Raw genomic sequence first — 14250 nt, forward strand, 5'->3', positions numbered from 1 at the left:
GAATAGGATCATTTTGTTGATTGGTTTGAAACAGTTTGGTGCAAGGCAGACTGGTTGAAGAGAAGGTCTTGAGGTTTAGACCTCAAAAGTAACACGTTTTATTATGCATTAATATTAAATACTGCTGTACATTGTAAATCATAGATATACCAGACTCTAATCCTACAGTTACATTAACCAAAGGACCTACCTATCTATTGGTGTTCATTTCCACAAGCACCTGAGTCATTCTAGTTTTGAATAGTTTGGTGCATTAGTATCTGCTCTAAGTCTGCCCACACTGTGCTATTTATGTTCTGTGATGTGCAGCTCTGTGATATCACAATGAGCTTGCTACAGGATCCTAAAGATGTTGCAAAACACTCGGTGCAGAAGGGAATAGAAAATCTTACAGCTCCCTAGTCTGCTCTGCTACTTAATGCAATCCTGGTTCATTTATCTTGCCTTGGTTCCAGGTCCCTTAACAACCTTCCTTAATACAAGTTTCAGCTTTGAAACTCAGTTAACACAAGAGTTATTTTTTTAAAAAAACAGTAGAAATGTTTCACATCATCACCAAAAGGCTAAACTCTGATCTTAATAAGCTTAAAATTCCCTATTTTTAATGGATTCCATTCAAAACAGTTCATCGTTGCCTGATCTCAGATTCTTTAATATCCTTTAGCACATTTAAATAATTCTCTAAATGTCGACAGATGCGAATACAATCTATTCTACTCAATGAGCTGTGTTGATCACGACTGTAGGTGCTCAGAGCAAATCTCACTTTCAACAAATGTCAGTCGTGCTCTGACAGTGTGTTGGCCCATGAATCTTGTGTGTTAGGGGAGATACTAAGCTCGCTTGGTCCACACATTCACAGTCAACCAACAGAAAAACAAATACAGCTTGGCAGAATACTGGATCAGGAGGGATCACAGGGGCTGCTGGGTTGCTACATTGCTCATCCAAGAGCAGGGACCCTGTCAAGATCACCATTATTACCAGCAGTGTCTCAACCAGATTGCCAAGCTGTGTATAGACAGAGTATTACATATGGAACTTTTGCAGCCTATATTGATTGCTCCTGCACAAGGCAGTGTGCTTTCCTCCAAACCAACCACGCAGCATGTGAGATTATCAGAAAGAATAAAGACTGAAATTCTTTAAAGGTAACCTCAAGCTTTAAATAAGCCTAATAGGGGAGGTGGTGAACTGATGGTATTATCACTAGGCTGTCAATCCAGGGACCCTAGGTAATGTTCTGGTGACCTGAATTCAAATTCAATAACAAAAACCTGGAAGTAAGAGCCTAATGATGACTGTGAAACCATTGTTGATGGTTTGGAAAAAACTCATCTGGTTCATTAATGCCCTTTAAAGGAAGAAAACTGCCATCCTTGCCTGCCTAGCCCTCAGCAACGTGGTTGCCTCTTAACTACCCTCTGTGGTGGGCAATATGTACAATTCTAGCCAGTGTTGCTTTCATACCACAACTGAATTTAAAGAAAACTTGTTCTGCATCAGATTCAGGGCTTTAAATGCTCTGGAATAACAAAGTGTGAAGCTGGATGAACACAGCAGGCCAAGCAGCATCTTAGGAGCACAAAAGCTGACATTTCAGGCCGAGGCCCTTCATCAGAAAAGGGGGATGGGGAGAGGGTTCTGAAATAAATAGCGAGAGAGGGGGAAGCGGACCGAAGATGGACAGAGGAGAAGATTGGTGGAGAGGAGAGTATAGGTGGGGAGGTAGGGAGGGTATAGGTGGGGAGGTAGGGAGGGGATAGGTCAGTCCAGGGAGGATGGACAGGTCAAGGAGGCAGGATGAGGTGCGGCTTGAGGTGGGAGGAGGGGATAGGTGAGAGGAAGAACAGGTTAGGGAGGCAGGGACAAGCTGGGCTGGTTTTGGGATGCAGGTTTTTAAATGCTCTGGGTTTTGATTCACCAACACTGACTCACCTGACCCAGCCTTTGTTCAGCAGCTGCTGGTAATCATGGACTGACAATTTGTGAGCCATGAGACCTGCAGAACAAAAGTACAAATACTTGGTAAGATGCACTGCTCTCACGGAAACGTCATGCAGCACCCTGCAATGCTTTCACCACATTCGGAACTTTAATGTTTTCACAAGACATCCCCACCTGATCAGCAACAAAGACCATGTCCATGTGCTGTCACGCAATGTCATAAGATTGTGGGTTTGTCCTCCAGGGACTTCAGTTTATAATCTACTTTGATTTTCAAGTGTAGTGCTGAGGGAGTGAAACACTGTTGGAGATCCTGACAGACAACATTCCCTCTTAGCTACAACGTTCCACACACAGTGCGGCACATGGATTGCAGCATTGACCCACAGTTCCAGAAGTTACCACAGTGTAGGGACCTCAGAGGCCTGTGCAGCCAATGAGGAAATGCTACTGACGCCATGACATTCAACCAGTGGCTGCTCTGTTAGTCTCTGTGCCCTTCTACAAAGATAACCTTCATACAGATTATTCTGTCTTCTCCTTATTGTTGTTTGCGGGAACTTGCTATGTGTAAACTGACTACTGCATTTCCCACATTAAAGTGGTGACTACAATTCAAAACATTCCAAATATGCTGAAAAGTGCTCCTTCTAGAGGCCAGGTGTACAGAGATAAAGCTATGAGAAAGCATGAAAGACTTCAGAGGTTGAGACACATTACAAGAAGAAATGGTTTCTGAGGGACAGAAAGAAGACACAAACACTTGACTCCACAATCCACTTCAGCACGCACCCCCACCCCAACCACCTCCAGCACTGTGTCACTTATAATCAACACCAGTCAGCAAGATCAATAATCTTCAAACAAAAAGGCAGATAATGAAAAGTAAAAGCTTACTGACTCCAATAAATCATACAAAAACATATTTCTGAAACTAGTCATGACACGACAATCATGAAAAGAAATGGAACTAAAAACAAAGGAGCAAACATTTCAGGAGAATGTAATTTTTGCAGGACCTAGGAAGGAGCAATGACAATGGTTTCAGCAGATTCCTGCTTGAATGTTTTCAAAAGAGGATTAGGTTTCGTGGTTAGAGGTTAAAATCACATTTCTTAAAGGGTCAGTCAATCTCGCTCTGGATTTCCTGGCAACATTGGTGACTGACACCATGGCATCTCCAGCATCTAAAAATTGTACTGTAGATGAAACAGCCCTTAACACTCCACATCCACATATGGCCACAGGCCTATACACACACACACACACAGCAGCAGTCGAGCTGCATTAGCAGCGAAGTGACATAGAAATGAAACCATAACAATTTCCTGCAGTGTGGTTCACTGTAATCTTTCAAAAAGGAAAGTTAAAGCTCTTTATAGAGCTTCAACCAATGGCTAAGATAATAAAATGTGAGGCTGGATGAACACAGCAGGCCAAGCAGCATCTCAGGAGCACTGTTTGGTGTTTTCCTTTTCAATTAAGATATTTTGAAAAAAAAATTGCTAGCTCCCGCTTGTCACTAGACAAGCAATAAAGAGACCCATGCTTTTTTTTAAATTTCAAAAAATATACTTTATTCATAAAAAATATCTTTACATACATACATAATAACTAAAGCAGCTCTGCTGTATAACAGTATATGAAGAAACAAACATTGGAGTTGGATTCTATTCAGTTGACAAACCAAAAGGCATTTCTTACCTGTACAAGATTATCTTTACATATAGTTGAGGCACCAGGAGGGACCAATAATTGAATAGACCCACATTTAACTGCGGCAGAAAGACCTTAAGTCATAGAGGGATTTTCTAAGGGATTCCGTCACACAGCTCCCCAGGTGTGAAAGTGCAGGCAGACTAGACTACTATACTGGAGTTTTATAAATAGAAGCGCCGAGTATTTTCTGAAAGGTAATGATAAACCTGCACAAGACAATGGTTAGGCTACAGTTGAGCATCCCATTTTAGAAAGACATCAAACTACGGAGAATGAAATGCATTAATTACAATTAAATCTATTGGACATGACGACAATTGAGAAGAGATGGAATTATTGTAAGGAGAAAATAAAGACGCAGCAGACTCAGAGGCTTTTGAAATACAAAGACTTTTGGAGATAATAAGGAAATATGTTTCCAACAAGTTGCAAAGTCCAAGGGGTCTTCAACATAAAAATGGATACTTACAGCATGGAATGGGATCAAGAGAAATTTCTTTTACAGAAGCTGTCAGAACACAATAGTTGGCCACAAAAGAAGGTGTGTGGTGATAGGTCATCATCATGACTGAGAGAAAGTACATGGCATGACAGTGAATTGTTGAGAATGTTTGACATCCTGTAACAAAGGCACACTAAGTGCCGAGATAGTCGGAACTGCCGATGCTGCAGAATCTGAGATAACAAGGTGTAGAGCTGGATGAACACAACAGGCCTAGCATGGCCCATGTCCTGAGGTCACAACTGCCTTTTAAAGATCCCAGTTCACTATTTAAAAGAGAGCAAGGAGCCTTCCCAGGGCCCTGGCCCATATTTCCACACAGGGACACTGAAACAAGAACAGCTTCTCAAGTCTCATCCATCATTTAATCAATTAGGTCACAGACATACTTTAGCCCAATGTTGTCCTCTACATAGCCCTTGATGCTCTTACCAATCAATCAATCATCCATCAATCTTAAACAGTTGTAGATTTTTGTCACCAATTACATGAGGGTGTGCTTTCTACTTTCACTTTTGAATGACCAAACTCCACACTTAAGATTGTGTCTTTTCATTCAGAATGCCCTCAGCACAGGAAATAGTTTCTCAGCATCTGCATAACTGAAATATTTTTTAGTTTAAATGCCTCTCTTTCAACCAGTGTCGCAAAACAAAACTAGCTTATCTTGTTAATTTCTGCACATACTCTGCTGCTGTGTTGGTCCCACATGCCAGGTTCCCTGGAGGGCACATGTCACTAGGAAATGCAGTGAGGTCTTCCAGACCAAAGTTCCTTCCTTTCTGTAGGCAAAATACAGTTAATAGTAGGGCCTTGGGGTAGTGTTGTAGAACACAGGGATCTATGGGTTCAAGTACATAATTCTTTGGTCACTCAGACAGGGTGCTCAGGAAGATGTTTAGCATGCTTGTCTTCAATGATCAGTCCTACGAGTATAGGAACTCGGAACTCACGTAGAAGATTGTACAGAACAGTGGCGAGAAATCTTCTGCAGTACCGTGCTCAGCTCTAGTCACCCAGTTACAGGAAAGATTTTATCAGGCTGAAGAGGGTTCAGAAGAGACTTACCAGGATTTTGTGGTGTATGGAGGGTTTCAGTTATAAAGAAAGGCTGGAGAGGCTGGTAGTTTTTTCACTGCAGTGTAGGAGGTTGACAGGTGGCCTTATAGAGGTTTCGAAAATCATGACAGGTACAGATAGGGTTAAGAATGTCTTTTCTCTAGGATGGAGGATTTCAAGATGGGAAGACATATTTTTAATGACAGAGATTTAACTAAAGATATAAGGGGCATTTTTTCTTCTTTTTACACAGGATGGTTTGTATGTGGAATGAACTTTCTGAGCAAGTGATGGATGCAGGAGCAGGTACATCATTTACATAAGTACATAAATAGAAAAAATTGAAAGGATATGGGCCAGGAGCAGGCAGGAGAGGCTAATTTAGTTTGGGATTATGTTCAACATGGACTGGGCGGAACAATCTGCTTCCATGCTGTAAGCACTCTAGGAGTACCCCATGCCATTGTAATCGAGGTTGTAATGATGTGTAATGTAATTAAAATCTGCAACTGTGGCTGTTAGTCTTGAAATTTTCAATTGATCTAAGATTAATAGATGATTGGTAAGAGTATTGAGGACAATGATGAGAACAACATTGAGCTAAGGTACATCCGTGACCTAACTGATTAAACGTTGGATGAGAATTTCTCTTGATCCATTCCATGCTGCCCAGTGTCCCTGGGTAGAAATATAGGCCAGAGCACTGCGAAGGCTCCTTGATCTCTTTCTTTCCCCCAGTAAATGCTCCCATGGTTTAAAGAAGAAAGGCTTGCATTTATATAGATCGTTTCAGTGATAATGCCACTAAGCCACTGCCTTCCCCTACATAGTAGAGTTGTTGACTAGTTGTAGAAATTAATCTCTATCAACTCACACACAATAGACATAGATACAATGTCAAGAAGATTCTTACTTGTTGAGAACTAAGGTTCCTCCCATTCAATGCATTGTTCATTTATCACCTCCAGAGGTGCCCCGCATCACAGGTGCTAGTTTCCAGCTAATTTAATTCACTCCATGTGCTATCAATAAGAGCCACGAGGCATTGGACACTGCCTAAGCTCTGGGCCCTGACAACATTCCGTTGATAGCACTGAAGACTTGAGCTTCATAACTTATCGCATGCCTAGCCAAGCTGTTCCAACACTGGCATCTATCCAAAAAATGTGGAAAATTACTCTGGTATGTTCTATTCACAAAGCGCAGAACAAATCCAACATTGCTAATTCCTGCCCCATTTGTCTACTCTTAGTCATAAAGTGTTGGAAGATATCACTAACAGCACTATCAAGGAGTAACTGCTCAACAATAAGCTGCTCATTGACGTTCAGTTCAGGTTTGACCAGAATCACTCAACTCCTGATCACATTGAGCCTTAACTCAAACATGGACAAAACTGCTGAATTCCAGAGGAAGGTTGAGTGATTGCTCTCAACATCAAGACTGCATTCGACTGAGTATGGCATCAAGAAGTCCGAGCAATACCGCAATCAATGGGAATCACATTTAGCAAATAAAAGGTGGTTGTTGTTTTTGAAGGTCAGCCATCTCAGCTCCAGGGTATCTGCAGGAGTTCCTCAGGCAAGTTTCCTGGACCCAAACATCTTCAGCTGTTTTATCAATGACCTTCCCTCCATCATAAGATTAGAATTACAAATGTTCACTGAAGATCGCACAATGGTCAGCATCATTCACGATTCTTCAGATAATAAACTAGTCCATGTCCAAATGCAGGAAGACCTGGATAAGATCTAGGTTTTGGCTAACAAGCAACAAAGCGATGACCGCCTGCAAAATGAAAGAATCTTGCCCTTTGACATTTGATGGCACCATCTACATTGAATCCCAACTACCAACATTCTGAGGGTTATCATTGATCAAAAACTAACTGGGCTAGCCATATAAAGACAGTGGCCACAAGAGCATATCAGAGACTACAATCCTGCAGCAAATGAATCTCCTGTTGATTCCCCAAATCCTGCCCATAAGATGATCAGGAATGTGACAAAATGCTTCTTACTTGCTTAGATGTCTGCAATTGCAACAACATGCAAGAAGCTTGACACCATCCAGGGCAAAGCAGTCTATCTGATTGGCACCACATCCACACGCTCCACCACTGACTATCAGTCGCAGCAGAGAACCATCTACAAGACAAGTTTTCTTAAAGGGTCCCTTCCATACCTACGGTCACTACCATGTAAACAAGGGCAGCAGATGCACAGGAACACCAACAACCATAAGTTATCCTCCAAGCCACTCTCCATCCTGACTTGGAAATATATCCCTGTTCCTTCATTGACATCGGACCAAAAGCCTATAATTCCTCCCGTAATGGCAGCGTTTACCTTCAACAAATGGCCTGCAGCAGTTCAAGGAGGCAGCTCACCACCATCTTGTCAAAAGGTAATTAGGGATTAGGGGGAAAAAAAAACCTGATTCATTGATGTCTTTTAAGGAAGGAAACCGCTGTCTTTACCTGGTCTGGTCTACATGTGACTCCAGACCTACAACACAGTTCTCTCTTACTTCTGCTCTCTAGGCAATTAGGGATGGGCAATAAATGCTGGCCTACCCATTGACGCCCAGACCGCAGGAATGAATAACAAACATAAAACAGTTAAATTGGGAGAGTCAATCTTCTGTGATACCTCCTAGCCTATTCTATTGTTCAATAATATCACCACCAGTGACAAATAATGCCTGTATTTTATGTTGTATAGGAATAGGAAGAGAAAATAATTCAAAGCTATATAAACATGATCCTAAATTTCACCAGAGCTTGAACTTGAAAGATAAATGAAGCAAGAATGAGCAGTCAGTCTGACACAGGCAGATCTAACCAGTCATTTCAATAAACCCTTTGAACTGAATACAACTTGTGTACTCTGTTATAAACCAATGAGGCTTGAGGGGAGACAACTATATGTCATTGAACAATGATAAAACATCAGGACAAACCATGAAAAGCATGTTAAAATAAAACAATAATCAACAGAGGACAGAAATCTGATCTATCAACTTCAAAATCAAACAAACAGTGAACTTTTTTTATAACTTTCAGAGGATATGTAATTTCAGACTGCTCCGTTTTAATAAAAGATTTTGTATTTGACACAATATCTTTCTAATTTCAGGCTTCATCACTTTAATCTAACTTGTAATTTTGAACCAAAACATGATGCATTCATCTGTCAGGGCTGGAACTGGATGTTTGAAGCTGCAGATTAGTCTTGCTCCCTTTCTTCTGGCTGACATTAAACATACAGCAACTACTTTATTTCCACATCCAGTGGGAAAACTGGATAATTGTGTCAGCAATTGTGGAATGCTTCCTTACTTGTCTATCAGGCTTCGATTTAATTTATCCTGCAGGGTCTGCTCTGGGTGACCACAAGAACATTTTTAAAAATTTTCCATTTGTGTAAGGTTTCTACTGATGTCTAATGCTACCCATAAGCTTTGTGGACATAAATGCCAGGAATCTTTTACATTGGGAACACAAAAAAAATTGCTGGGAAAGTTCTGTAGGTCTGGCAGAATTTGTCGGCAGAAATCAGAGGTAATGTTTCCATTCAAATGACCCTTCCTCAGAACTCAACCAGAAATGTTAACTCTCCCATGTTAATTCTTCACATGGATGTTGCCAGACCTGCTGAGCTTTTCCAGCAAGTTCTTCTTTTGATGTACAGCATTGAAAGTTCTTTCAGTTTTTAATCTTTTATATTGGGCAGATTTTTTTCCTGGGATTTTTTGTGAACTCTAATCAACTTTTGTTTTTCGTTGGAGTTGAAATCATATTGTTACAAGGTGAGGTTTCAAAAGGTCTTGCAGTGCAGGGTTGTGACAATGCACAGGGGTCATTTGCCCGAAAAAACGATGTGGTTTTGCAGCTACAGGCAACATAGAAACCAACACAGTAGTTACACATCATCTTATTACAGAGTACCAATTAGTAAGAAACTGAGCCACACAAACACATGGGACTATTTTTAGTTGCTGGGCTGCAAACAAAGTTGGTGTGCCTGTTGTAATGTGAAACAACCAAAAGCTTTCTGATCACGATCCAGCAATGCTCAATGCAGGGGTAAGTACTTGAATATTGAATGAAGACAGAATTGGGCTCGGCAGAAACAATACACTACAGTTCAATTGCGTATTCACACTCAACATACAAGAACACATATGGAAGGATACTGTAGTGCAGTGGTAACATTAACTGGCCAGGTTCAAGAATCCAGATGATGCAAGTTTAATTCTGTCTCAAATACTTTTCTAAAAGTATCTAGAAATAATAAAACAAAACTGGTCTCAATAAAAAAATCACCATGAAGCTATTGAATTGTTTAAAAACTAAAGTTATTTAAAAGGAGGGAAACTTGAAATGCTTACCCTGTCTGGTCCTCAACCAGTGTGGTTGAATCTGAACAGTCCTCTGATGTGGATTAGAAATCCACTGAGAGATGCATCTACTGTAATAACTGGTTGTAGTCTAACAGGTTTATTTGAAATCTCAAGCTTTCAGAGTGCTGACATCACCTGGTGAGGGGGCTGCAGTCTGAAAGCTTGTGGTTTCAGATAAACCTATTGGACTATAACCTGCTGTAATGTGACTTTTGACCTTGTCCACCTGAGTCCAACACCAGCACCTCCATTCAATGTAATAACTGACTAGGACGAAGGCCCACCAACAGAACATACAAAGAACAGAGACCACAAGTGATCTACTTGCAGAATTTACTCCACTTTCTTACCTGTTCCACTTAGCCCTTGACTTTCTGTTATTTAAAGAAGTGATTTGGATGTGAATATAGGAGATATGGTAAGATAGCATCATAATTGGTGGTGCAGTGGACAGCGAAGGTAGTTACCTCAGAGTACAACAGATGGGCAAATGGGCCAAGGAGTGACAGATGGACTTTAGTTTAGGTATATGTGACATGTACTATTTTGGATAGGCAAATAAGGGTAGGGCTTACACATTTGATGGTAAGGTCCTAGGGAGTGCTGTTGAACAAAGAGACCTTGGGGTGCAGGTTCATAGTTCATTGAAGGTGGAGTCGCAGGTAGACAGGGTAGTGAAGAAAAACCAAAATAATTGCAGATGCTGCAAATCAAAAACAAAAACTGAAGTTTCTGGAAAAACTCAGCAGATCTGGCAGCATCTGTGAAGAGAAATCAGAGTTAACATTTCATGTCCAGTGACCCTCCCTCGGTATGTATGTAGCTAGAAGAGTTTTGCTTTACGTGCAGAAGATATGGTGGGGGGTGGGGTGGTAATAGAGAGAACGGGGAGAACGTCTCATAGAGACATAGAATCCCTACAATGTAGAAACAGGCCCTTCGGCCCAACAAGTCCACACCGACCCTCAGAGCATCCCATCATGACCTATCCCCCATAAACCCACTGATTCTGCTGATCCTTGAACACACCTGGCAATTTAGCAATTGCAATCACATGGGAGACAATGGGAACTGCAGATGCTGGAGAATCCAAGATAACAAAGTGTGGAGATGGACAAACACAGCAGGCCAAAGATGCTGCTTGACCTGCTGTGTTAATCCAGTTCCACACTTTGAGATCTCTGCTATCACATGGGACTAGATTAATTTAGAATATCCAGTCAGCATGAATGAGATGGGCCTAAGGGTCTGTTTCTGTGTTGTATGCCTAGGAGTGTATGAATCTCTTATCCAATGAGGATCTAACTCAAGGTTGAGTTAACTTAATAACCCAGCCTTTACTCCATTTTGGGAAGAAAATTCCACAGATTAGCAGCCCTCAAACAGAAAAAGTAAATCCCCACAGTTCTACCCTAAAAGATAACCCTTTGTTTAGGGCAGTAGTAGACTTATCAGCACCTGGCCAATGCAACAAAAAGGTGGGTGGCGGCCCCACAATTCCAGAGCAACAAATGAGGACATTAGGAGGATGGAGAGTGACAAATGATAGTTTGAGACAGAAGTGAATACTAAAGCGGTTCTTCAGGGCTCAGTGATAGCCAACCAAGTCTCTCACTCCAAACTGAAAGCTCTGAGAAACCTACAGTTCTCAAAAGAGCTTGGTGTCACCCCAACACACCAACGATACAAATTCACTGCTTTGAAATACTGTTTCGTTATTTTAACCAATAGTTGAATTACAACCAGCAAATTTTCGAGGAACGCCACTAACCGTCGTTCGCGTTTATTCTCGCGACAAAAGCACGTTCTCATGGAAACCTGAGCAAAAATAAAAATAAATAAGTACAAAAGAAAACACGGAAAATATTTTCGGCATTTCGCAGGCGGAGAGAGAGAAAGAACTCGAACTATGGGAGAAAGTCACTCCAGGCTTCAGTTCATGTCTTGAAACTCCTAGCAAAACACCGAGAAGGGGACAGATATAATAGTGTGGAACCGGAGGAACACAGCAGGCCAGGACAACATCAGATTTCTGAAGAAGGGTCCCGACCCAAAACGTCAACTTTCCTGCTCGTCTGATGCTGCCTGGCCTGCTGTGTTCCTCCTGCTCCACACTGTTATCTCTGACTCCAGCTTCTGCAGTTCTTGCTACCTCTCACAGAGAAAGGGGCAGTCGTAAGAAGAGCAACAGGGAAAGCTGAAAGAACCCACCCTGTCACGTAGCAGATAACATAGCAGCTGAAACCAACAGGTCCACAAGCCCTGGAAACTGACAACGGGCTGTAATTAGCCTGACATTGACAGAACCTTAACAAGAGGAAGAAATCCACGACAGCGAGTCAAAGCATCTTTCACTTTCAGTTGTTGGAGACAATGTTTAGATACATTATGTTTGTTTTAAAATACTAAGTATCAACTTAACAGATGCAATTAGATGTAACAATTTTGGTCGTCAATGTTTTTGCTGTAACTTCCACGCATATCCTCTTCCTATGGACCTGACTTCTTTTCACTGGGATTTCTCCCTCCTTCCCCTACCAAAGCACCTCTCTCTGTCTCTTACCCTGGGCGCAGAACGAGTCCTTCCCGCAGTAGCCACAAGTCCACGCCTCCAGGGGCGGACTCAGCTCCCCCGCCGGGGGGCTATGCCCGGTGCTGCTGGTTCCCATACGGGGAGGGGGATTGCCGGTATCACCCCATCCGCTTACTCTCCCGGCCAGGATCCGGAGCCGGATACACATACACACACGCACATATCCACTAGCGAGGTAGAAGCCAACCGGGCTGATTCCGCTACTTCCTCATCCGTCTGACTGACGCTTACTGGAGTTCCAACCCCACAGCCGTCAGCTCAAACAGAAACACCTCCCCTCCAGGTTCTCGGAGAGGTGCCCGAAATGCAAATTTTCCGATGCAATTTCTTACTTGCAGAGAAGAGAGCAAGCTGCAATTAGGTAGCGCCCTTAGGGAGATTCGCAACCCACACAATCGGACAAATATTTGCCACACAGTTACAGGTAACTAACTCGAATTTTCGACAGAAGTTGCTTTTAAAGACGGACTTAAAACAGGAAAGCCAATTCCAGAATTGAAACTGGCTGGAGGTACCGCTCTCAGTAGCAGAATGTATAAATTTCGAATTCTAATTCGTTCAAAATATTAACAAGTTTTTTTTAATGAATAAAGTATACTTTTGAAGTAAAAGATCAAAATATAAACAAAAAATTCACGTTGTAAAGCAACAGTATTGAAAATATACATAGTGGGCACCTCAGTGAAATATTGTCCATGGTTGTAAACCGTCCATAGCATTTATGTTGTAAATTGTAAATCTGTTGCAATCGAATGATACAGCAGCTGAATTTTCTTACAAATATTGTATTATTCAATTGAAATGTGTTGTGTTTTTTGACATTTTGTTAAAGTATGTTGTGCAAAAGAGAAATAATATATTCAGTATTATCACTGTATTCAGACACCTCACATTCTGTGTGGAGAGATATCGAATTTTATTGCTGTCTGTAATTTAAGTCCAGATTTTTCTAACAGTTTTACAAATGTTATGAACAAAGTAATTTTTTGAGAAAAATTGCTAAAGAGATCGGTATTGTAAGATGCAAGAAATCTGAAACTAAACCAGATTACAGGCCCAGAGCAAATTATTGCAGATGCTGGAGATCACAGCGAGTTAGACAGCATCCTCAGTGGTGGGGGGGAGGGAAAGAGCTAGCTAATGTTTCGAGTCTAGGTGACTCTTTGTCAGCTGAAGGTTACATGTCAACATGCGCACGGTTCTGAGTGAACAGGGATTTGGTGCCAGTTAGGGTATGACCTAAACAACACTTCATGGGTCCACATAATTTTCTGCACTGTTTTATCTACTGATTTCCATCGTTAACTTTGTACCTAACAATGCTCCAAGGGAACAGCCATATGATGGCTTTACAACTAGAACATGTCAAAGAGCCAGCTTTTCCAATGGGTGTGCAGCATTGCAGCTAGGGTCAAATTAAGTCAGAGCTATTTTACCTGGCTCTGATTTTTCACAAATTAGCCTATTAATTGACCACAACAGAGGGGCTCACCATTCAATTAAGGATGGTAAGTGGTCTCTGAAACTTAAAAAAAAGGATGTAGCTTAAAAAAACTGAAAGAGCTGTGGGTGCTGGAAAAGCTTAGCAGGACTGGCAGCATGTGGAGAGAAGTGAGAGTTAATACTTTGGGTTTAGTGACGTCTTCAAAACTGATGGTAGCTAGGACAATATTGGTTTTGATGCAGAAGTTAAGGTGGGGGTAAGGAGTAATTGACTGGTAGAGGGAGAACAACAGTTGGACAGACAAAGGAATGGATGACAGTCAGCCTAGGAGAATGAATACCTACTAATGGGGGTGATTAGTGGCTAACAATGGGTTGTTTGCAATAGCAGACCATGTGATGAGAAGGCCTGGTGTGTGGGGTTAGGGGTAAGGACATGGGGGAAGGTGCCTCAAGCCTTAAAATTGTTGATATTGAGTCCAGAAGGCTGTAGGGTCCCCAAGCAGAAAATGAGTTATTGTTCTTCCAGTTTGTGCTCAGCTTCGCTGGAACACTGCAGCAGGCCTGAGACTGAGATATTGGC

At 41.7% G+C, this 14250-nt stretch overlaps 1 protein-coding gene across 1 annotated transcript in view; it reads right to left on the reverse strand.

Annotated features, from left to right (window-relative positions):
• Positions 1 to 12461, reverse strand: part of LOC125467079 (arginyl-tRNA--protein transferase 1-like) — a 53414-nt gene extending 40953 nt beyond the window's left edge. The window contains exons 1-2 of the mRNA XM_059638944.1: positions 12195 to 12461; positions 1939 to 2002 (exon numbers count right to left, since the gene is read on the reverse strand). Coding sequence (XP_059494927.1) covers positions 1939 to 2002; positions 12195 to 12372 — 242 coding nt within the window. The 5' untranslated portion in view covers positions 12373 to 12461. The remainder of the gene's footprint in view (positions 1 to 1938; positions 2003 to 12194) is intronic.
• Positions 12462 to 14250: the final 1789 nt, after the last annotated feature.

Source organism: Stegostoma tigrinum, chromosome 32, assembly GCF_030684315.1.
Source record: "Stegostoma tigrinum isolate sSteTig4 chromosome 32, sSteTig4.hap1, whole genome shotgun sequence".
Taxonomy (NCBI): Eukaryota; Metazoa; Chordata; class Chondrichthyes; order Orectolobiformes; family Stegostomatidae; genus Stegostoma; species Stegostoma tigrinum.